The sequence below is a fragment of the Prunus avium genome, chromosome 7 (genome assembly GCF_965620075.1).
Source record: "Prunus avium chromosome 7, drPruAviu1.hap1.1, whole genome shotgun sequence".
Taxonomy (NCBI): domain Eukaryota; kingdom Viridiplantae; phylum Streptophyta; class Magnoliopsida; order Rosales; family Rosaceae; genus Prunus; species Prunus avium.
The window spans coordinates 21,228,153-21,251,797 of record NC_142290.1 but is presented as its reverse complement, the minus strand read 5'-3'; the positions used below and the strand labels follow the sequence as shown (position 1 = coordinate 21,251,797).

The 23,645-nt window shown below is 34.9% G+C and overlaps 2 protein-coding genes, 1 long non-coding RNA gene and 2 other non-coding genes across 5 annotated transcripts; 3 read left to right on the top strand and 2 right to left on the bottom strand.

Moving 5' to 3' along the window:
- The first annotated feature begins 5,579 nt into the window (after window positions 1–5,579).
- LOC148293112 (toll/interleukin-1 receptor-like protein) lies at window positions 5,580–7,395 on the top strand. Its single transcript, XM_088244592.1, has 4 exons — window positions 5,580–5,585; window positions 6,224–6,234; window positions 6,421–6,816; window positions 7,209–7,395. Exons 1-4 carry the CDS (start codon window positions 5,580–5,582, stop codon window positions 7,393–7,395), a joined length of 600 nt encoding a protein of 199 aa, XP_088100718.1.
- A 340-nt stretch (window positions 7,396–7,735) lies between these two features.
- On the top strand, window positions 7,736–8,940 carry LOC110751941 (uncharacterized). The gene is made up of 2 exons (XR_002525931.2): window positions 7,736–7,937; window positions 8,205–8,940. It is a non-coding gene; the product is annotated as an uncharacterized LOC110751941 (long non-coding RNA).
- A 1,281-nt stretch (window positions 8,941–10,221) lies between these two features.
- LOC148293111 (small nucleolar RNA R71) lies at window positions 10,222–10,328 on the bottom strand. The gene has a single exon (XR_015825958.1). It is a non-coding gene; the product is annotated as a small nucleolar RNA R71 (small nucleolar RNA).
- Window positions 10,329–16,595: 6,267 nt separating this feature from the next.
- On the bottom strand, window positions 16,596–20,314 carry LOC148293110 (uncharacterized). The gene is made up of 4 exons (XM_088244591.1): window positions 19,261–20,314; window positions 17,586–17,721; window positions 16,717–16,973; window positions 16,596–16,615 (listed from the first exon to the last, which is right to left on the bottom strand). Exons 1-4 carry the CDS (start codon window positions 20,312–20,314, stop codon window positions 16,596–16,598), a joined length of 1,467 nt encoding a protein of 488 aa, XP_088100717.1.
- Window positions 20,315–21,233: 919 nt separating this feature from the next.
- On the top strand, window positions 21,234–21,340 carry LOC148293109 (small nucleolar RNA R71). Its single transcript, XR_015825957.1, has one exon. It is a non-coding gene; the product is annotated as a small nucleolar RNA R71 (small nucleolar RNA).
- The last annotated feature ends 2,305 nt before the right edge of the window (window positions 21,341–23,645 follow it).

The window sequence follows — 23,645 nt, the reverse complement described above, 5'->3', positions numbered from 1 at the left end:
CCAAACCGAGAAGGAAAAAAGCTTTGCTACCTTTCAAGAAAGTTACAGGAAAGACGTGGAAAGGTGTTTCGGTATCTTGCAAGCTCGTTGGGGTATTATTAGGGGTGCTGCTCGGATGTTTGATGAGGAGGTGCTGCGCAGCATTATGATGACTTGCATCATCCTCCACAACATGATTGTGGAGGATGAGTATGATTATGATGCTGCAGATGTGTTCGAACCGGATCCCATGAACACGGCCTTGACAAGAATTTATGAAAGGCCGGTGGGACCAAATGGACATCCATTGGAGCACGAACCGTTACTTCGGGATGGTCGATTCAACAACCCCATGATTGATCGTTACGAAGAAATGCAATCTTCGTATGTTCACGAGATGCGTCAAGTTGACTTGATCGAGCACTTGTGGGAGATGAAAGGCAATCACAATGGATGAAGTAAAGATTAATGCTTTCTTTTCAAGTTTGCTTTATTTTGTGTGTGGTGTGTTTGAAATTATGTTTTGTTTTTAATTATGTTTTATTTTGTGTGTGGTGTGTTTGGAATTATGCTTTGTTTTGTGTGTTGTTTGCAATAAAATAACGTTTGTTTTTAATTAAACTTTGTTTTCATTTGCAAATATTTATAATAAATATTCATATTATTTAATGCTTTCTTTATTGAATAAAAGGGAAACAATACAACAATTCTTCATACATACGGAAGGAGAAGAGTTTATATGAAAATTGGTGTGGAAAGTGAATGAAATTGATAGGTATTTATAGAGAAAAAATCCAGAATTTTTTGGTATTTTTTTGATTTTTTTTTGATTTTTTTTAACCCAAAAAAAAAATTGATTTGCTTCGCTGACGTCAGCGCCTTCGGGCTGAAGCCCAGTCAAGATCTGCCCTTGGGCTTGCCCGGGCTGGTGGGACCCAGGGCTTGCCCGGGCTGCTTTTCCTGCGCTGGAGGTCCAATTGGTGCTGGGGGGGCCTGTTGCCCTGGCAAAAAGGGCTGCGGTGGACTTGCTCTTAATGCCCCGCTTAGTTACAAGCCCACGCTACTAGGCTCGGCAATATCAAAATGTTATGTAACCTCTTATAAGCATTTGTATTATTGAGTGTTTTTCCAATGTGGGACTTTACGATAATCATCATTATGCCACCCCAATATGAAATTGAGTGTTTCTTCTTAACAGTTGCTTTATTAATCATTAAATTGTCCATATAATTAATTAGTCGATGAATTGCAATCATTTATGTTTCAAAATTTTCATTATATCGTTTTGGTGTCAGTGGATTTAAGTTTTGCGAACTGAACTCTATGTGTGTGCAATGGAAACGGGCATCACAAAGAGGATTACTTCCTTCCAAAAGCAAAACACGTGCACAATTAATTGAGGAGAGAGTTAAGGCCTCAGGAGTTTGTGGTTTTGGGATTGGAAGAGCTGTAATAATTTTCAGCACACCCAAACTTTTGTATTCAAAAAAATAAAGTATTCTTCAAAATTATAATAGGGTTAGTTTAGCAGCACCCGTATAATTAAGAGGTATTTATTCCCAAGTCACTCATTTTGGTAGGAATATAATTCATATATACGGAATTTTTATGTACCACATGTCGTCACCAATAAGCAAATAAAAATAATCAACATCAAAACAGAGAAATTCAGATTTAAACAAGAGAAGAAAAAAAATTCTCTTATAAGCATTGTATGATGATAACAAAGTAGTAAGTCATTATAAGCATTGATTGAGTGTTTTTTGACATGGGATTCTAAAAAATTTCTTTAACTGTAAAAGTGCATTACCCTTCAATCTTAGGTAGCCAAAGCCTATAAAATAACATCTAAAGAACTTTTGCTAAAATCACTTCTATGGAAATAGAGGTGTCAAACGGGACGGGTCGGCCCAGCACGACACGAGCCCAGCCCGTTTAAATGAGGCACGGCACGGCACGAGCACGAATATTAATGGGCCGTGCACGGCACGAAAACTTGGGCCAGGCCGGGATCAAAAAATAGGTCCAATGGACCGGGCCGGGCTTGGCCCGAGCCCGCTTCAAGCACAGTATGAGCCCAAGCACGGCCCATTTAGCATTTTTTTTTCTTCTCAAAAAAGCAAAATGCAATAATTTGACATCTAATGTCATTGTTTATATGTTTTTTTTTGTTTTTTTATAATCATAAACATATATTTGATGTCTTTCATTTTAGGGAAATTACTTGGGTCCTTAATTAATTAAACATATCAACTACAAATTAATTAAACAACATTGGACTTGATATCTAATCAATACATATGACATATACGCTTCTCTTATAATCAAAGCAAGACATTTCTTCACATATAAAATAATAAGTTGTTTAAAGATGAAAAGTTCAAGTGGACTTTGTGGAGTTGGACACTTTTTGCCCTCCGCCCCTTCATATTGTTTGGATCTTTGATAATTGATTAATGTTTTCAAATAGTTCATCATTTCTTGCCTCTAATTATATTTTTAATGTTTATAATTTGAATTATCTAGTGGAAAAAAAAATCAAGTGAAAAAAATTCAAATGAAATGGGTTGGTTCTTGGGCCCGAGTATGGCACGAGCACGAGCAAGGGCACGGCACGAGCCCGGCCCGGCCCGTTTCAATATGGACATAGGCTTTGGGCCGGGCCGGGATTAATGATTTTATTAAATGGGCCGACCCGACACGGCACGAAAATGTTAAAAGCACGAGTTTAAATGGGATGGGCCGGTTCGGCACGGCCCGTTTGACACCTCTATATGGAAACAATCACAAAACCAGCTCTTGACACAACTCTGTTCTCCTCCTTCCTTCAACTGGTCGATGTGGAACAATGGGTCAATACCCTGTCTTGAAGAAATCTTTGCTGTCTTTGTGCTTCAATGCAAGTACATCTCTAAATCCTCTCCGCAGCCTTCTGATCATCATATAGGTATAATTCATCCAACAATTATAAAATAAATAAAATTAGAAACTGAACCAATTTGTTGATTTATTAAGTTGCAACAAATGAAAGAACATAAAATATATATAGTTGTTTTGGAAGTTTGGAGAGAAAGGAAGAGAAAGTGATTGTGTGATGAGAGGCCAAGCCAGGCAGCACACTGAGGTGTAATGGCTCTTGATCTATGTGGTTGTGGTCCAGTTTTTTCTTTTTCTTTTTTTCTTTCTCCTGGTACCAAACAACCCCAATCAAATTTTTATAGAGTTTTGCGTTTGCTACGCACCCACCCGTTTCGGTTGGGTGGCCCTACTTACCCGAGGGTAGAGGGCGTATTTTGTGCGACTTCACCGTAGTGAATCGTCCAAGAGCACCACACCTCATCTGACAAGACTTTGTTCAAACAAACAATCTTTTTAATGTCCTGATTACTTACAAACCCACACTACTAGGCTCGGCAATAACAAATTATTACTTAAGTCATTATAAGCATTCAAATTATTGTGTGTTATTCCAGTGTGGGACTTTACCCCAATAGTGATATCAAAATCCTGATTAGAAAATTATCTTTCTAGTCTAGCTCGAGTATCTCTTCATTGAGAAAATTCCGGCAACCGGAAAATTCTCGAAACACCCGATAATACCTATACCTATACCTACCACAATAGATAACCAAGTAGTAATCATAAACTCTTCAAGTTGCTTCATAACTTAATTGTTGTGTATTTAGGCAAGCAAAAGAGAAGCATTAATTTTACGAAGACATTAAAGCTTGACTATGATGTTTAAGTTTTGTGTACATGTGTGGACATCTATCAAGATGGACTCAGAGAAAAAAATATATATATCAAGAAAAAAAACAAAATAAATGACATATCCTCAACCAATGGCATCTCATATCGTGCACATATACATTACTAAATATAATTAGCTGCTCTTTTTGGCTGAAATTAATGTAGAGAAAATTTGAACTCAATTGTGCACAATATATGACTCCAAACAATCTAATTTCGTCAAAGCCATTTTTATTAGCTTCAAAATTAATATGAAATCATAACTATTATAGTGGAACATATTAATACATCCACTTGGAGGTTAAAATATAAACAGCAAGAGAGCCAACAATAGCATGTATTTTCCCAAATATTTATTCATAGTATATAAAACAAACTCTCAAGCATATATTCCAAACAGACTCAAAAACAATTCAAATAGCAATCAAAACTTGTTTACACTTAATTTCCATAAAATACTATATTCCACATTTAGAATAAAAGACTTTCGTAAATAACCTGATCTCACCCAATCCATATACTTTAATAATAATAATAATAATAATAATAATAATAATACTACTAAATAATGATAAATAATAACCCTTAGAGATCCCATATCCTCATTAACCCATATTAAATAAATTTTCAATCAAAACTCATTATGCAAGAAATTCCATATTAAAAGAACGAAGTACACTTAAAAATAAACGTCCACTCATTTACTAATAATCATAGCCGAGACCCAAGACTCACTTTCACAACCCATCGATCAAGTATCTCATGCTCATCTATTCTATAACTTCAATTATCAAATTAATATATAAGAATCCCATAAGATACTATAAAACAATCTTGTAATCCCAACATAATCAGCATAACTCAAATAACAGTTAAGACTCATTAATAAGGTCGTTCTAATACTCCTCGAAGGGTGAAACTACCTCAGAAGACTCACGGTCAACCGAGGGGTCAAACTGCCCAAACTTGGTCAATTGGGCCTGCGGGGCCCACGACCTCCGATTTCCGATCCAAAAATTCCTACGAGTTCAACAGGGTTTAACATACCTGTCCTGCAAGTTTGTTTTGAATTGAACAGTCGGATCACTCGCGATCACATGATCGGACGGTTATCGTTTAACCTAATCTTTGAATTATTGAACCGAATCATTCGAGGCTTCGATTCACGATTCGCGAATTCCTACACGATCCTAGAGGTTCCTAGATCAACATATATGAAAATGGAGTCGATCCAACGGTCTGAACATATCGAACCCAGATAACGCCTAATATGCGTAATCCGATCGACGGTCAAATGATAACCAAAATAAAATCCGAGCATACCGTCGTGCTTGGGACGACAAGGGGATCATTTTAGGACTAAGTGGATCACCCAAAAAGTGCCCACACGCCGCCATAAGCCCTGGCAGCGCGTGGGTGTCTAGAAAAATTCCGGTGACCGGAAAATCTCCAAAACGCCAGTCAAGACCTCTACCTACATGATCAGGATAATGAGTTGAGCAACTTTTGTTCTTGGACCACAGCCAAAAAGTGACCGAAACTTGCCGAAAACACGAGCCGAAACCAGCCAAACTTTAAGCAATAATTTGAGTTCGAAAACGCAGAAATTGATCCTAATCAACCCAACCATAAGCTTACACATTGAAAGAATGAAAAAGCATGCCTAGATCGAAGAAATTGGTGGCCAAAATCACCGGAATGAACATCAGAATTTTTACGTAAAAACCCGTCGGTTTTTTACTTTTTCCGGCAACATGTGTGGCGGATCGCAGCTGAGAAGGGGTGGGGCTGGAAGAGGAAGTCGAGCTTGACATTTTGGTACCGGTCCCGTCAGGATTTGGTGGTCGGACATGGCGGTTGGAGGCCAAAATTCGGTGGCTGCAAAAATTGGGGGGGAGCTGTCGCGTGATGGGGAGCTCGGGGGGGGGGGAGCTGTCGCGTGATGGGGAGCGAGAGAGAGAGAGAGAGAGAAGCAAAAATCAGATTTTTAAAACCCCATTTCAAAATATTTATGGTTATGCCATTAGGCTTCCGTAGCTCATAAATTCTTCGTTACAACTCCGATTTGAGCCCACTACGTGCCTACGAACTCAGATCGACGCGATCTACGTCATGGTGCCATCCATTTCCCCAAAATCCTTCTGGATTAAAAAGTGACCAAAATAACCCTATCTTCGAGGGAAAAATTGTAAATTTCCAATTCATTAAATTAAATGAATTTATGAAGATTAATTAATTGATTAAAATTGGGTCGGGATGTTACAAGAGAAATCCATGATCATGAAAGAGACAACAGACACTCCAATGAAAATGCATATTTTTCTTTTCTTTCTAGTTTAGAAGAATGGTAATGACGAAAAGTTATTAAATTTCCCAAACTAGATAATGCAGAGCCATTTGTCAGTTTATTGTACAATTTATCAACTCTTTCTAGAATGAGTATCTATAGCTGGTTCTCAATGGAAATCTTTCATATTTTCTTATTTCTTTGCAGTCCGGAAAAAGGTACTTGTTCCAATGAAGAAAGCGTAACAGCATGATCAAAGCATTTGGGATTACTCGTATCGGATTTGAACATAATCTCCAGTAAATTGCCACAAAAGTAATTAAGTTCGCTCCAAATTCCAATGGCAATGTGCACACGAAGAACATCTACATCTTCCGCAACACCTCTTGGAAATATGTTCTCAGTTTTAGAGGTGATGACACTCGGAAGGGCTTTACAGACCACTTATATGAAACATTGGCAGCTCAAGGAATCGTAACTTTCAGAGATGGCCCTAAACTTGAGAAGGGAAAAGCTATTTCTCGAGAATTGTTGACTGCGATTGAAGGATCAAGGTTTGTGCACATTGTCCTCTCACAAAATTATGCATCCTCTACAACATGGTGCTTGAATGAACTTCTACACCTTCTTAAATTCATGGCAGCAAGAGAAGCAGTGCTACCAATTTTCTATGATGTTGATCCATCTCATGTCCGAAAACAAACGGGGAGTTCTAGTTCAAATGATAAAACGAAGGTGCAAGAGTGGAGATCTGCGTTGGCGAAAATGGCAGATTTCTCTAGGTGGAATGCTAAGAACTGGTATACATTAACTTCTATTATTTTCCCTTGGAAAGTTCGTAATTTTTTAGGGTTTGTTTATATATAGAATGTGCATGATGTTATATATGCATGAGTAGTTAATAAGCGTGTATCTCTTATGAACCCTTAATAAAAATATAATTTATAGGGTAACTAAAAATCCCTATGATTCATCTATGCATATAGGACTACGAAATTAAAAAATGGTTACGATTAATTCTGTACCAAAAGAAAAGTTTAGGATTAATTAAACTGTATGGCCAAGATTAAATCCGAGGACAATCGTTTAATTAGTTTAAGTGTCAGATCCTATATTATAAAAACATATCTAAACTTTGATTCTTTATGTCCACACAATTAAAATGACTGATACAATTTCTAATATGTTGTAGGTTCCAAACCATGCTCACCAAAGATATTATCAATGTGTGGAAAAGATTACGCCCTTCATCGTTTACTTCTGTGGAGAACTCAGTTGGATTAGACTCCAGTGTAAAATCAATCGATTTATTGTTAGGTGCAGGGGTGGATGATGTACATGAAGGATCCACAGTGATAAGAAGGTTCCTTAATTTGTGACAAAAAGGTTCTTCTCATTCTCGATGATGTGTGGATTCCTCCATAACCCCAAATTCCATAATTTCATCGCTTTCTTAGTCTTCCCCTCTTGTCCATATTTGTACGCAATGCATCCAATTCTTTTTCACTTTGTCCATTGCGTCAAGCTCTCCTTCACTTTTCGTTGCCTTGGCATAGGGGCTTGTTTTTTGTTTTTTGTTTTTTGTTTTGGCTTTTGGGGATGAGATACTTCTATATATATAACAAGCAAACTTCGTATGTAATTAAGCTTTGGATAAGATGCTTCTAGGAAATTCGGGTTTGCTTGGAATTACCGTCTCTTGAAGCAATGCTGGTTTGTTATCTTTTCCCTTGTCTATTTATAGCGTACGAAAACTCATAGTGGCTCTTCCATTTGATTCTCTGCTTATGCATTGCTTTCATATTTCTCATAATTCAATTGTTTGTATTGCCTTCTCCTTGATTGCCTCATCCTCTTGATTTTTCATTCAACGTTACATTTCTCATAACAGTTGGTGGAGAAACTTACAGGGATAGTAGAGGTACGGCCATCTTGTAAACTTTCTGTCTTTGCACTATATGGTTGTTGGTTTTACTCTGATCCATTGAAAAAAACACACACACACAAATTAGATAATTTGATATATGTATATTGATGAGCACATAAACAATCACATTTATTATCCCTAAATATATTTGTTAGTAATTGATTTTCTTACAATTTTAGTTAATTAGGTTTGTTTTTCACTTTTGCACTTGCTTACATACCCATTACATAATTGATGATGATTTCATAATTTTATCTTAAGGTTGAAGAAGATTATTGGATGCTAGTAGGCAAATGGTGGCAAGATTTATTAAAAAGATTGCAAGATGCACCACCTTGCCAAAGAGAAGAGAAATGCATGTAAGTGCATGATCAAGTGTTCAAGTGGAAGACATATTCAATTCATGCATGGAGTGGATGAAGCAACAAACATGATGGTGGCTTGAAGATGTGGAATCATGAACTATTAAAATTGTGAGTTAAGCAAATGAAATGAAGGATGATGAGAAGAGGTGCAACACTTAACCAAAAGAAAAGATTGAATAACAAAAGCAAGTAGAAGTGGAGCAACAATTGAAGAAAAGAAGAAACAATGAAGAGATGGGTTACGGTTGTGCATTGAAAGATGAAGAATTTGGAGAATGGAGTCATCAACACTATGGAATAAGTAATGGAAGCAAATTGGCAATTGGTTTGATGCAAGTGGAATACATATTGAATTCATGAATGGAGGGATTTAATGAATTTAGAATTGCTCCCATTTTCCTATAAATAGGAGGAGCTATGGCATTGTAAAATCACACCAAGCTCCACAACTCTTGAGCTTTCTCTCTTCCCTCCATCTTTCTAAGTTTTAATTTCTGTTTTTAGTTTTATTTTATTATGGGGAACTAACTCCCTAGCTAAGGCTAGGGAGAAAGCTTTTAATATAAGTGTGTAATTTTTATTAGTTTGATCCAAACTTAAGCTTTAATGTGAATTTGTAGTTTTTGTTCAAATGGAATTTGTAGTTTTCTTTTTAATTAATTGATGAATGTTTGATAATCTATTTCATGGGTTCAATCATGTTTTTCCCATTGTGTAGTAAAAACTTTCATGCTTTTAAAAGAGAAGAGAATTACTAAAGATTAATAGAATTTTGATGAAGATTATTTTTTGATAGTTTGTTGCCAATGGTACAAGTTATGCTTAGAATACTTCTAAAGGAAATTAAAAAGGGCTTTAATTATTTTGAACAACTACAAAGGAAAATATTTTGTGGATCAAATTATTAAGAGTTGCATGCTTATGTTAAAAGTGGAACCCCAATGCCTTAGTGTTTTAATCAATTAAATTTTCTCTAAATCAAATCTTGCATAAATCTACTTTTCAATCATAATTGTTCTTTTTCAGCTCTGCTATCTTTACACCGCTCTCTGTGGATACGACACTCGGACTTCCGAGCTACACTACTATACGACACCTCCCTTGGGTTTTGCAAAGTGGTGCGAACAAATTGGCGCCGTTGCCGGGGAGCGGCTGGTCAAAGAGTACAGAGATCCCCTTGGTCAGAGGTTTGCTGGTTATGTGAAATTCTTCACATATGGTACACTCTTTCCAACTTTCATCTTATTGTTAATAATTTTTTTTTTATTTTTAATTTTTTGTTTTATTTTATTTTTGTTTTTGTTTTTTTATATTTATTTATTTACTTTATGCGACCTAGAGATCATCTAGGAAGGTTTGTCAAAAAGTCTGAAACTGTTAATTTAGAACATTCTGCTTCAACTTCTTCAACTGAAATATCCAACAAATCTGAAAGCATGGCAGCAATTGTGAATGATGAACAAGAAATTGCGAATAATGAACAAGAAATTGCGAATAATGAACAAATGGTTAATGCTCAGATTGTGAATGATGAAATAAGAGAAGTAGTTGCACCTAGAACTTTAGAGACATTTTTGCATCCTATTCGTGCACCAAATCCTTCATGCATCATGTTTCCACCTAACATGCCAAATTATGATTTCAAACCTGGAATGATTCAACTGCTTCCCATTTTTCATGGCATGGAAAGTGAAAATCCTTATGTGCATGTTAGGGAATTTGAAGAGGCTATTGGCACTTTTTACAATGTTCAACTTGATAGGATTAATTTCATAAGGTTGAAATTTTTTCCTTTTTCCTTAAAAGAAAAGGCTAAAAGTTGGTTGTATTCATTAAGGGCTAGATCCATAGGTTCTTGGGGGGAAATGACTCAAGCATTTTTTAACAAATATTTTCCAAATCACAAGACAATTGCTCTTAAGAAAAGAATCTCAAATTTCTCTCAAAAAGAAAATGAAACTTTGTACCAAACTTGGGAAAAATTTAAAGAGCTTTTGAATTTGTGCCCACACCATGGCTTTGAAAACTGGCGTCTTGCTAGTTATATCTATGAGGGACTTCTCCCTCGTGATCGCCAATTTGTTGAGTCTATGTGTAATGGAAATTTTATGCAAAAAGACCCTGATGATGCCCTAGAATTTTTGGATGAAATTGCTGAAAAAGCTCATCAATGGACTGTCCCCAGTCTAGTTGAAACCACTGATCGTTCAAGAATTGTCACATCTTCTACTAATAAAGGAATTTACCAATTAAAAGAAGAAGATGATTGGAAATTAAAATTTGAGGTTTTGACTAAAGAGATAGCTGCTTTGAAAACGGAAAAATCAAATTTGCCTCAACCTGTTTTTCAAGCTGATGTTAATCAAGTATGTGATTCTTGTTATGAGATTGGTCATACTGTTAAAAACTGCCCAATTTTTCAGGAAATGAAAGGAGCTTATGAGGAGCGTTGTGCTACTGTTGGAAACTTCAAACAACAGTATTCTCCTTTTTCCAACACTTACAATCCAGCAACAAGGAATCATCCAAACTTTCGTTGGAGCAATGATTCACAACCTCAGGTAAGTGATAGAAATTCTTTCAATCATCAGTTTCCTGCAACTAATACATTTAATGCTAGACCTTCTTTGAGCGATACTCTTCAAGCATTTATGCAGGAACAACAGAAGCAAAATCAAAGGTATGATACCTTGTTTGGTCAAATGGTTGAAGAAAATAAAGAAATTAAAAGCCAAATTTCTAAATTGACAAATTCTTTTGCAATAAATGAAAAAGGAAAATTTCCTTCTCAAACTCAACCAAATCCAAAGAATGTTAATTCGTGTGAAACCTCAATTGAACATGCTAAGTCTGTCATTGCTCTTAGAAGTGGTAAAATAATTGATAACACACCTTCACCGAAGGAAGTTGAAAATCTAAGAATAATGATAAACTTAACATGTCCAACTTGAATGAATCAAATGAATATCATTTTCCTGCTCCTTTTCCTCAAGCTTTAAATCCTCCAAAGAAATTGAATCAAAATTCTGAAATTTTGGATGTCTTTAAAGAAGTCAAAGTTAATATTCCTTTGTTAGATGCTATTAAACAGATCCCTTCATATGCTAAATTTTTAAAAGATCTGTGCACATTTAAAAGAAAGCATCAGGTGAAGAAAACTGCATTTTTGACTGAACATGTGAGTGCATTATTGCAACATAAGGTCCCTCCTAAATACAAAGATCCAGGAAGTCCTACTCTTTCATGTGTAATTGGAAAAAATTACATCAATTGTGCTTTGCTTGATTTGGGGGCTAGTGTAAATTTATTGCCATATTCAGTATATTTGCAGTTAGGTCTTGGTGAATTGAAGCCCACAACAATGAAGTTGCAACTTGCTGATCGTTCTGTACGAGTGCCGAGAGGGGTAATTGAGGATGTGTTGGTCCAAGTGGACAAATTTTACTACCCTGTTGACTTTGTTGTTTTAGATACACAACCTGTTTTGCATTCTGAAAATGAAATTCCTGTCATTTTAGGGCGTCCCTTCCTTGCTACATGTGACGCACACATTAGTTGCAGAAGTGGGGTAATGAAACTCAGTTTTGGTAACATGACATTGGAAATTAACATTTTTAATGTTTTCAGGCGACCTTATGAAGATGATGATTGTGCAGTGGTGAACTTGATTGAAGCTCTTGTGCAAGATCAATTTGAGAAGACCAGTATTTCTGAACCTTTAGAGGATCTTTTATTGAATTCTAAAGAATCTGAATTACTTGAGGATCCGGAAATTGCTTATCTTAATTCATTATTTAATTCCTTGCAGGTTGATAAATGGACGCCAAGGTTTGAGAAGCTTCCACCTCGGAAGGAAAAGACATTGCCATCAAATGTGGAAGTTCCTAATCTAGAATTGAAGCCTTTACCCATGGGACTTAAACATGCATTCTTGGGGGCCAACAACACTTTTCCAGTGGTAATATCTTCTGAACTTGACTCTTTGCAAGAAGGTAAGTTACTTAATGTGTTGAATTCTCATAGATCTGCCATTGGTTGGACTCTTGCTGACATTAAGGGAATTAGTCCTCTTGTTTGTACTCATAAAATATTTTTAGAGGATGAAGCCAAGTCTTCCAGGGAGGCACAGCGTAGGTTAAACCCAATCATGAAAGATGTTGTTAAAACTGAGGTGTTGAAATTAATAGATGCAGGTATTATTTATTCCATCTCTGATAGTAAATGGGTAAGTCCTACTCAAGTTGTACCTAAGAAATCTGGCATAACTGTGGTTAAAAATGATAAGAATGAATTGATACCTACTAGAGTTGTTTCAAGTTGGCGCATGTGCATTGATTATAGAAAGCTAAATTCTGCAACTAGAAAAGACCATTTCCCTTTACCTTTTATTGATCAAATCTTAGAAAGGGTAGCCGGTCATGAATTTTATTGTTTCCTAGATGGATACTCAGGCTATTATCAAATTGAAATTGCCATTGAAGATCAAGAAAAAACTACTTTTACATGTCCTTTTGGTACTTTTGCTTTTCGTAGAATGCCTTTCGGATTATGTAATGCTCCTGCTACTTTTCAAAGATGCATGATCAGTATTTTCAGTGATATGGTTGAGCAATTTCTTGAAGTTTTCATGGATGATATATCTGTTTTCGGTGATTCTTTTGATAATTGCTTGAGTAATTTGGAAAAAGTATTGGTTCGATGCCAGGAGAAAAACTTTGTTTTAAATTGGGAGAAATGTCATTTTATGGTTTCTTCTGGAATTGTTCTTGGTCATATTGTTTCTAATAAAGGAATTGAAGTGGATAAAGCTAAAATTGAATTAATTTCAAAATTGCCAGTTCCAAAAACTGTTAAAGATGTCAGATCATTTTTAGGTCATGCTGGTTTTTACAGGAGATTTATTCAGAATTTTAGTGCAATATCTAGACCCTTGTGTAATCTCCTATTAAAAGACAGTAAATTTGAGTGGTCTGATTCATGTCAAAAGGCTTTTGATAAATTAATTGAAATGCTCACATCTGCTCCAATTATGCAACCACCTAACTGGACTTTACCTTTTGAAATTATGTGTGATGCCAGTGATTTTGCGGTTGGAGCTGTTTTAGGGCAAAGAAAGGATAAGAAGCCACATGTCATCCATTATGCAAGCAGAACCTTGAACAGTGCTCAGATGAATTATTCTACAACTGAAAAAGAACTCCTTGCTGTGGTATTTGCTTTGGATAAGTTTCGTTCTTATATAGTTGGATCACCTATTGTTATTTTCACTGACCATGCAGCTTTAAAATACCTTTTTGAAAAGAAAGATGCTAAAGCTCGACTGATTAGGTGGATCCTACTACTTCAAGAATTTGACATCACAATCAAAGACAAAAAGGGAGTAGAAAATGTAGTGGCTGATCATTTGTCTAGATTGAGTTTTGAGGATTCCATTGAAACATTGCCAATTAATGATTCTTTTCCAGATGAGCAATTATTTACTATTTCGGAATTACCTTGGTTTGCTAACATTGTTAATTTTCTTGCTACAGGTAAAATTCCATCTGATTGGACTGCTCAAGACAAGAGGAAATTTCTTACAGAGGTTAAAAATTTCTTTTGGGATGACCCCTATCTGTTTAAATACTGCCCTGATCAAATCATTAGGAGGTGTGTACCTGATAATGAAATCCATGCAGTAATTTCTTTTTGTCATAATGAAGCATGTGGTGGTCATTTTTCTGTAAAGAAAACCGCTGCAAAGATTTTGCAGTGTGGATTTTATTGGCCTACGCTTTTTAAAGACACTAATTCTTTTTGTCGAACTTGTGACCGTTGTCAAAAGTTAGGGGCAATTACCCGTAGAAATATGATGCCTTTGAACCCAATTTTGGTAATTGAAATATTTGATTGTTGGGGCATTGATTTTATGGGTCCATTTCCTATTTCTTTTGGATATCTTTATATCTTGGTTGGTATTGATTATGTTTCCAAATGGGTTGAGGCTGTTCCTTGTCGACATAATGATCATAAAACTGTTTTGCGGTTTTTAAAAGAAAACATTTTCTCAAGATTTGGAACACCTCGAGCTATAATAAGTGATGGGGGGAAACACTTTTGCAATAAACCTTTTGAGGCTTTAATGAAAAAGTATGGTGTCACTCATAAAGTCGCTACCCCATATCACCCACAAACAAGCGGTCAAGTTGAACTTGCTAATCGGGAGATAAAACAAATTTTGGAAAAAACTGTGAGTCCTAACCGTAAAGATTGGTCTTTGAGATTAACTGATGCTTTATGGGCGTACCGTACAGCATACAAATCCCCCATAGGGATGTCACCGTACAGACTTGTCTACGGTAAGGCTTGTCATTTACCAGTTGAACTTGAACATAAGGCATATTGGGCAATTAAAATGTTTAATTTTGGTTTAAATGATGCAAGTTCGAATAGGAAGCTTCAGTTGAATGAGTTGGCAGAATTAAGGAATGATGCTTATGAAAACTCTCGAATTTACAAAGAGAAAATGAAGGTTTTTCATGATAGAAATATTTTGAGGAAAAACTTTGAACCATCACAGAAAGTTCTCTTATATAATTCAAGATTGCATATTTTTCCTGGTAAACTGCGTTCCAGATGGACAGGTCCATTTGTGGTCACAAAAGTTTTTCCTTTTGGAGCAGTAGAGATTGAGGATCCAAAGAATGGTAATGTTTTTAAAGTTAATGGTCAACGTCTTAAACCATTTTTGGAGAATTTTGTTTTGCAGGATGACACGATTCACTTGGAGAATCCTGTTTATCAGGATTGAATTTTCAGACTATCTTTACTTGGTATCATGCTCGACCTAATCGCTTCAAGGGGGAGCATTCCAATCCTTTCTCTTTACTTATTTTGTTATTATTTTAAGTTGTTTTTTTTTAATAATTAAAATAATATGAGTTGACTTTTGGTAACTCCAGTGAGCGTCTCTGTCAATACAGTGTCTAGGAGTTCTTTAGGCGACACTTTCGGTGTCTAAGAAGTTTGGGTTTTAAGCGGGACCATTGTGACCCCTCCAACCTTCCCGGAACCCCTGGCTGTCTTTTCTGAGGCCCTTAACTGGTCATCCATGAGTTGCTTGTATACTTGTGTGATTAAGGGTTCCTGTTTCTTTTGTTTGTTTGTTATTTGTTTTGTAATTGTATTTTCTATTTATTTTGTATTTTAATTCTTTTTTTATTTACTTTAATACCCTTCATTTGTTGTTATAACATTGCTTATTTCTAAGTTTTACACATTGAGGACAATGTTTCATTCAAGATGGGGGGGAGTGGAATTAGTTATCACAATTTGTTTCTAAAATTTTCTCCTTAAAAAATTAAAAATTAAAAAAAATTAAAAAAAAAAAATTTCAAAAAAAAAAAAAAAAAAACCTCTATGCTTGTTGTCATCGAAATATATTTGCATTAAATTGAGATTTGATATTCATGCATGAGTTTAAAATTGAGAACACTTGAGCGATACGATAACTAATCTAGTCTTTAGTCTTTTTCATTTATTTCTACTTAATGAATGATTTATGAGCTAAGCTTTGAAAAATTCACACTCACACTAATGCGCTTGAGAAGATAGAGTTTGAGATTTATTGTATTTATCCTTGTTGTCTTAAAAAAAAAAAAAAAAGAATAAAAAGAATAAAAAGAATAAAAAGAGAACTTTCACTTAGTAACCGGGCCTCTTGCCTAATCAGTAGTGAGTGTTCGCGTCAAACCGTGAAGTTCTTAAAAATAAAAATAAAAATAAAAATAAAAAAATGCATGTGTGACTTGTTTAGCTTTGTAGCCTTTTTAAGCATTTTTTATTTTTATTTTTATTTTTATTTTTAAGAACTTCACGGTTTGACGCGAACACTCACTACTGATTAGGCAAGAGGCCCGGTTACTAAGTGAAAGTTCTCTTTTTATTCTTTTTATTCTTTTTATTCTTTTTTTTTTTTTTTAAGACAACAAGGATAAATACAATAAATCTCAAACTCTATCTTCTCAAGCGCATTAGTGTGAGTGTGAATTTTTCAAAGCTTAGCTCATAAATCATTCATTAAGTAGAAATAAATGAAAAAGACTAAAGACTAGATTAGTTATCGTATCGCTCAAGTGTTCTCAATTTTAAACTCATGCATGAATATCAAATCTCAATTTAATGCAAATATATTTCGATGACAACAAGCATAGAGGTTTTTTTGTTTTTTTTTTGAAATTTTTTTTTTTAAATTTTTTTTAATTTTTTTTTTTTTTAAGGAGAAAATTTTAGAAACAAATTGTGATAACTAATTCCACTCCCCCCCATCTTGAATGAAACATTGTCCTCAATGTGTAAAACTTAGAAATAAGCAATGTTATAACAACAAATGAAGGGTATTAAAGTAAATAAAAAAAGAATTAAAATACAACTGAAGCTTCCTATTCGAACTTGCTTCATTTTCTCTTTGTAAATTCGAGAGTTTTCATAAGCATCATTCCTTAATTCTGCCAACTCATTCAACTGAAGCTTCCTATTCGAACTTGCATCATTTAAACCAAAATTAAACATTTTAATTGCCCAATATGCCTTATGTTCAAGTTCAACTGGTAAATGACAAGCCTTACCGTAGACAAGTCTGTACGGTGACATCCCTATGGGGGATTTGTATGCTGTACGGTACGCCCATAAAGCATCAGTTAATCTCAAAGACCAATCTTTACGGTTAGGACTCACAGTTTTTTCCAAAATTTGTTTTATCTCCCGATTAGCAAGTTCAACTTGACCGCTTGTTTGTGGGTGATATGGGGTAGCGACTTTATGAGTGACACCATACTTTTTCATTAAAGCCTCAAAAGGTTTATTGCAAAAGTGTTTCCCCCCATCACTTATTATAGCTCGAGGTGTTCCAAATCTTGAGAAAATGTTTTCTTTTAAAAACCGCAAAACAGTTTTATGATCATTATGTCGACAAGGAACAGCCTCAACCCATTTGGAAACATAATCAATACCAACCAAGATATAAAGATATCCAAAAGAAATAGGAAATGGACCCATAAAATCAATGCCCCAACAATCAAATATTTCAATTACCAAAATTGGGTTCAAAGGCATCATATTTCTACGGGTAATTGCCCCTAACTTTTGACAACGGTCACAAGTTCGACAAAAAGAATTAGTGTCTTTAAAAAGCGTAGGCCAATAAAATCCACACTGCAAAATCTTTGCAGCGGTTTTCTTTACAGAAAAATGACCACCACATGCTTCATTATGACAAAAAGAAATTACTGCATGGATTTCATTATCAGGTACACACCTCCTAATGATTTGATCAGGGCAGTATTTAAACAGATAGGGGTCATCCCAAAAGAAATTTTTAACCTCTGTAAGAAATTTCCTCTTGTCTTGAGCAGTCCAATCAGATGGAATTTTACCTGTAGCAAGAAAATTAACAATGTTAGCAAACCAAGGTAATTCCGAAATAGTAAATAATTGCTCATCTGGAAAAGAATCATTAATTGGCAATGTTTCAATGGAATCCTCAAAACTCAATCTAGACAAATGATCAGCCACTACATTTTCTACTCCCTTTTTGTCTTTGATTGTGATGTCAAATTCTTGAAGTAGTAGGATCCACCTAATCAGTCGAGCTTTAGCATCTTTCTTTTCAAAAAGGTATTTTAAAGCTGCATGGTCAGTGAAAATAACAATAGGTGATCCAACTATATAAGAACGAAACTTATCCAAAGCAAATACCACAGCAAGGAGTTCTTTTTCAGTTGTAGAATAATTCATCTGAGCACTGTTCAAGGTTCTGCTTGCATAATGGATGACATGTGGCTTCTTATCCTTTCTTTGCCCTAAAACAGCTCCAACCGCAAAATCACTGGCATCACACATAATTTCAAAAGGTAAAGTCCAGTTAGGTGGTTGCATAATTGGAGCAGATGTGAGCATTTCAATTAATTTATCAAAAGCCTTTTGACATGAATCAGACCACTCAAATTTACTGTCTTTTAATAGGAGATTACACAAGGGTCTAGATATTGCACTAAAATTCTGAATAAATCTCCTGTAAAAACCAGCATGACCTAAAAATGATCTGACATCTTTAACAGTTTTTGGAACTGGCAATTTTGAAATTAATTCAATTTTAGCTTTATCCACTTCAATTCCTTTATTAGAAACAATATGACCAAGAACAATTCCAGAAGAAACCATAAAATGACATTTCTCCCAATTTAAAACAAAGTTTTTCTCCTGGCATCGAACCAATACTTTTTCCAAATTACTCAAGCAATTATCAAAAGAATCACCGAAAACAGATATATCATCCATGAAAACTTCAAGAAATTGCTCAACCATATCACTGAAAATACTGATCATGCATCTTTGAAAAGTAGCAGGAGCATTACATAATCCGAAAGGCATTCTACGAAAAGCAAAAGTACCAAAAGGACATGTAAAAGTAGTTTTTTCTTGATCTTCAATGGCAATTTCAATTTGATAATAGCCTGAGTATCCATCTAGGAAACAATAAAATTCATGACCGGCTACCCTTTCTAAGATTTGATCAATAAAAGGTAAAGGGAAATGGTCTTTTCTAGTTGCAGAATTTAGCTTTCTATAATCAATGCACATGCGCCAACTTGAAACAACTCTAGTAGGTATCAATTCATTCTTATCATTTTTAACCACAGTTATGCCAGATTTCTTAGGTACAACTTGAGTAGGACTTACCCATTTACTATCAGAGATGGAATAAATAATACCTGCATCTATTAATTTCAACACCTCAGTTTTAACAACATCTTTCATGATTGGGTTTAACCTACGCTGTGCCTCCCTGGAAGACTTGGCTTCATCCTCTAAAAATATTTTATGAGTACAAACAAGAGGACTAATTCCCTTAATGTCAGCAAGAGTCCAACCAATGGCAGATCTATGAGAATTCAACACATTAAGTAACTTACCTTCTTGCAAAGAGTCAAGTTCAGAAGATATTACCACTGGAAAAGTGTTGTTGGCCCCCAAGAATGCATGTTTAAGTCCCATGGGTAAAGGCTTCAATTCTAGATTAGGAACTTCCACATTTGATGGCAATGTCTTTTCCTTCCGAGGTGGAAGCTTCTCAAACCTTGGCGTCCATTTATCAACCTGCAAGGAATTAAATAATGAATTAAGATAAGCAATTTCCGGATCCTCAAGTAATTCAGATTCTTTAGAATTCAATAAAAGATCCTCTAAAGGTTCAGAAATACTGGTCTTCTCAAATTGATCTTGCACAAGAGCTTCAATCAAGTTCACCACTGCACAATCATCATCTTCATAAGGTCGCCTGAAAACATTAAAAATGTTAATTTCCAATGTCATGTTACCAAAACTGAGTTTCATTACCCCACTTCTGCAACTAATGTGTGCGTCACATGTAGCAAGGAAGGGACGCCCTAAAATGACAGGAATTTCATTTTCAGAATGCAAAACAGGTTGTGTATCTAAAACAACAAAGTCAACAGGGTAGTAAAATTTGTCCACTTGGACCAACACATCCTCAATTACCCCTCTCGGCACTCGTACAGAACGATCAGCAAGTTGCAACTTCATTGTTGTGGGCTTCAATTCACCAAGACCTAACTGCAAATATACTGAATATGGCAATAAATTTACACTAGCCCCCAAATCAAGCAAAGCACAATTGATGTAATTTTTTCCAATTACACATGAAAGAGTAGGACTTCCTGGATCTTTGTATTTAGGAGGGACCTTATGTTGCAATAATGCACTCACATGTTCAGTCAAAAATGCAGTTTTCTTCACCTGATGCTTTCTTTTAAATGTGCACAGATCTTTTAAAAATTTAGCATATGAAGGGATCTGTTTAATAGCATCTAACAAAGGAATATTAACTTTGACTTCTTTAAAGACATCCAAAATTTCAGAATTTTGATTCAATTTCTTTGGAGGATTTAAAGCTTGAGGAAAAGGAGCAGGAAAATGATATTCATTTGATTCATTCAAGTTGGACATGTTAAGTTTATCATTATTCTTAGATTTTTCAACTTCCTTCGGTGAAGGTGTGTTATCAATTATTTTACCACTTCTAAGAGCAATGACAGACTTAGCATGTTCAATTGAGGTTTCACACGAATTAACATTCTTTGGATTTGGTTGAGTTTGAGAAGGAAATTTTCCTTTTTCATTTATTGCAAAAGAATTTGTCAATTTAGAAATTTGGCTTTTAATTTCTTTATTTTCTTCAACCATTTGACCAAACAAGGTATCATACCTTTGATTTTGCTTCTGTTGTTCCTGCATAAATGCTTGAAGAGTATCGCTCAAAGAAGGTCTAGCATTAAATGTATTAGTTGCAGGAAACTGATGATTGAAAGAATTTCTATCACTTACCTGAGGTTGTGAATCATTGCTCCAACGAAAGTTTGGATGATTCCTTGTTGCTGGATTGTAAGTGTTGGAAAAAGGAGAATACTGTTGTTTGAAGTTTCCAACAGTAGCACAACGCTCCTCATAAGCTCCTTTCATTTCCTGAAAAATTGGGCAGTTTTTAACAGTATGACCAATCTCATAACAAGAATCACATACTTGATTAACATCAGCTTGAAAAACAGGTTGAGGCAAATTTGATTTTTCCGTTTTCAAAGCAGCTATCTCTTTAGTCAAAACCTCAAATTTTAATTTCCAATCATCTTCTTCTTTTAATTGGTAAATTCCTTTATTAGTAGAAGATGTGACAATTCTTGAACGATCAGTGGTTTCAACTAGACTGGGGACAGTCCATTGATGAGCTTTTTCAGCAATTTCATCCAAAAATTCTAGGGCATCATCAGGGTCTTTTTGCATAAAATTTCCATTACACATAGACTCAACAAATTGGCGATCACGAGGGAGAAGTCCCTCATAGATATAACTAGCAAGACGCCAGTTTTCAAAGCCATGGTGTGGGCACAAATTCAAAAGCTCTTTAAATTTTTCCCAAGTTTGGTACAAAGTTTCATTTTCTTTTTGAGAGAAATTTGAGATTCTTTTCTTAAGAGCAATTGTCTTGTGATTTGGAAAATATTTGTTAAAAAATGCTTGAGTCATTTCCCCCCAAGAACCTATGGATCTAGCCCTTAATGAATACAACCAACTTTTAGCCTTTTCTTTTAAGGAAAAAGGAAAAAATTTCAACCTTATGAAATTAATCCTATCAAGTTGAACATTGTAAAAAGTGCCAATAGCCTCTTCAAATTCCCTAACATGCACATAAGGATTTTCACTTTCCATGCCATGAAAAATGGGAAGCAGTTGAATCATTCCAGGTTTGAAATCATAATTTGGCATGTTAGGTGGAAACATGATGCATGAAGGATTTGGTGCACGAATAGGATGCAAAAATGTCTCTAAAGTTCTAGGTGCAACTACTTCTCTTATTTCATCATTCACAATCTGAGCATTAACCATTTGTTCATTATTCGCAATTTCTTGTTCATTATTCGCAATTTCTTGTTCATCATTCACAATTGCTGCCATGCTTTCAGATTTGTTGGATATTTCAGTTGAAGAAGTTGAAGCAGAATGTTCTAAATTAACAGTTTCAGACTTTTTGACAAACCTTCCTAGATGATCTCTAGGTCGCATAAAGTAAATAAATAAATATAAAAAAACAAAAACAAAAATAAAATAAAACAAAAAATTAAAAAAAAAAAAAAATTTATTAACAATAAGATGAAAGTTGGAAAGAGTGTACCATATGTGAAGAATTTCACATAACCAGCAAACCTCTGACCAAGGGGATCTCTGTACTCTTTGACCAGCCGCTCCCCGGCAACGGCGCCAATTTGTTCGCACCACTTTGCAAAACCCAAGGGAGGTGTCGTATAGTAGTGTAGCTCGGAAGTCCGAGTGTCGTATCCACAGAGAGCGGTGTAAAGATAGCAGAGCTGAAAAAGAACAATTATGATTGAAAAGTAGATTTATGCAAGATTTGATTTAGAGAAAATTTAATTGATTAAAACACTAAGGCATTGGGGTTCCACTTTTAACATAAGCATGCAACTCTTAATAATTTGATCCACAAAATATTTTCCTTTGTAGTTGTTCAAAATAATTAAAGCCCTTTTTAATTTCCTTTAGAAGTATTCTAAGCATAACTTGTACCATTGGCAACAAACTATCAAAAAATAATCTTCATCAAAATTCTATTAATCTTTAGTAATTCTCTTCTCTTTTAAAAGCATGAAAGTTTTTACTACACAATGGGAAAAACATGATTGAACCCATGAAATAGATTATCAAACATTCATCAATTAATTAAAAAGAAAACTACAAATTCCATTTGAACAAAAACTACAAATTCACATTAAAGCTTAAGTTTGGATCAAACTAATAAAAATTACACACTTATATTAAAAGCTTTCTCCCTAGCCTTAGCTAGGGAGTTAGTTCCCCATAATAAAATAAAACTAAAAACAGAAATTAAAACTTAGAAAGATGGAGGGAAGAGAGAAAGCTCAAGAGTTGTGGAGCTTGGTGTGATTTTACAATGCCATAGCTCCTCCTATTTATAGGAAAATGGGAACAATTCTAAATTCATTAAATCCCTCCATTCATGAATTCAATATGTATTCCACTTGCATCACTTGATCATGCACTTACATGCATTTCTCTTCTCTTTGGCAAGGTGGTGCATCTTGCAATCTTTTTAATAAATCTTGCCACCATTTGCCTACTAGCATCCAATAATCTTCTTCAACCTTAAGATAAAATTATGAAATCATCATCAATTATGTAATGGGTATGTAAGCAAGTGCAAAAGTGAAAAACAAACCTAATTAACTAAAATTGTAAGAAAATCAATTACTAACAAATATATTTAGGTTTTCAGATGTTTGTGGGTATCATCCCTGAAAACCCTCACGAGACTACAACTCGTCCACTAGGGCAACCTAGAGGTTTAAAGGCTTATTGCATATGCTAAATGCAATCGAGATCCCTACGAAAGTGGCTTAGTTAGTTTTCATTTATGCTTAGTTTTTAAATTTTAGTTTGCTCGAGGACTAGCAAATTATAGGTTTGGGGGTATTTGATGTATATAGACAAATAGTATATCGATCTCGTGAAATATATATTTTTCATTGTCTTCGTACCTAAGAATTTCATGTGAAAAAACTGAAATAAGGTGTAGTATTTGGAAAAATATGTGGAAGATGAAGGTACCAATTGTATAAATGTGCAAATATAAATTAAGTACATAATACTGACTTTTATTGAAGATAGAGTCTTGCGTATTCGCAATGTCCTAAAAACAGAATTTTTCCTTTTTTCAGTGCTTGAAGTTCGATAGGCGTCTATCTCTAAG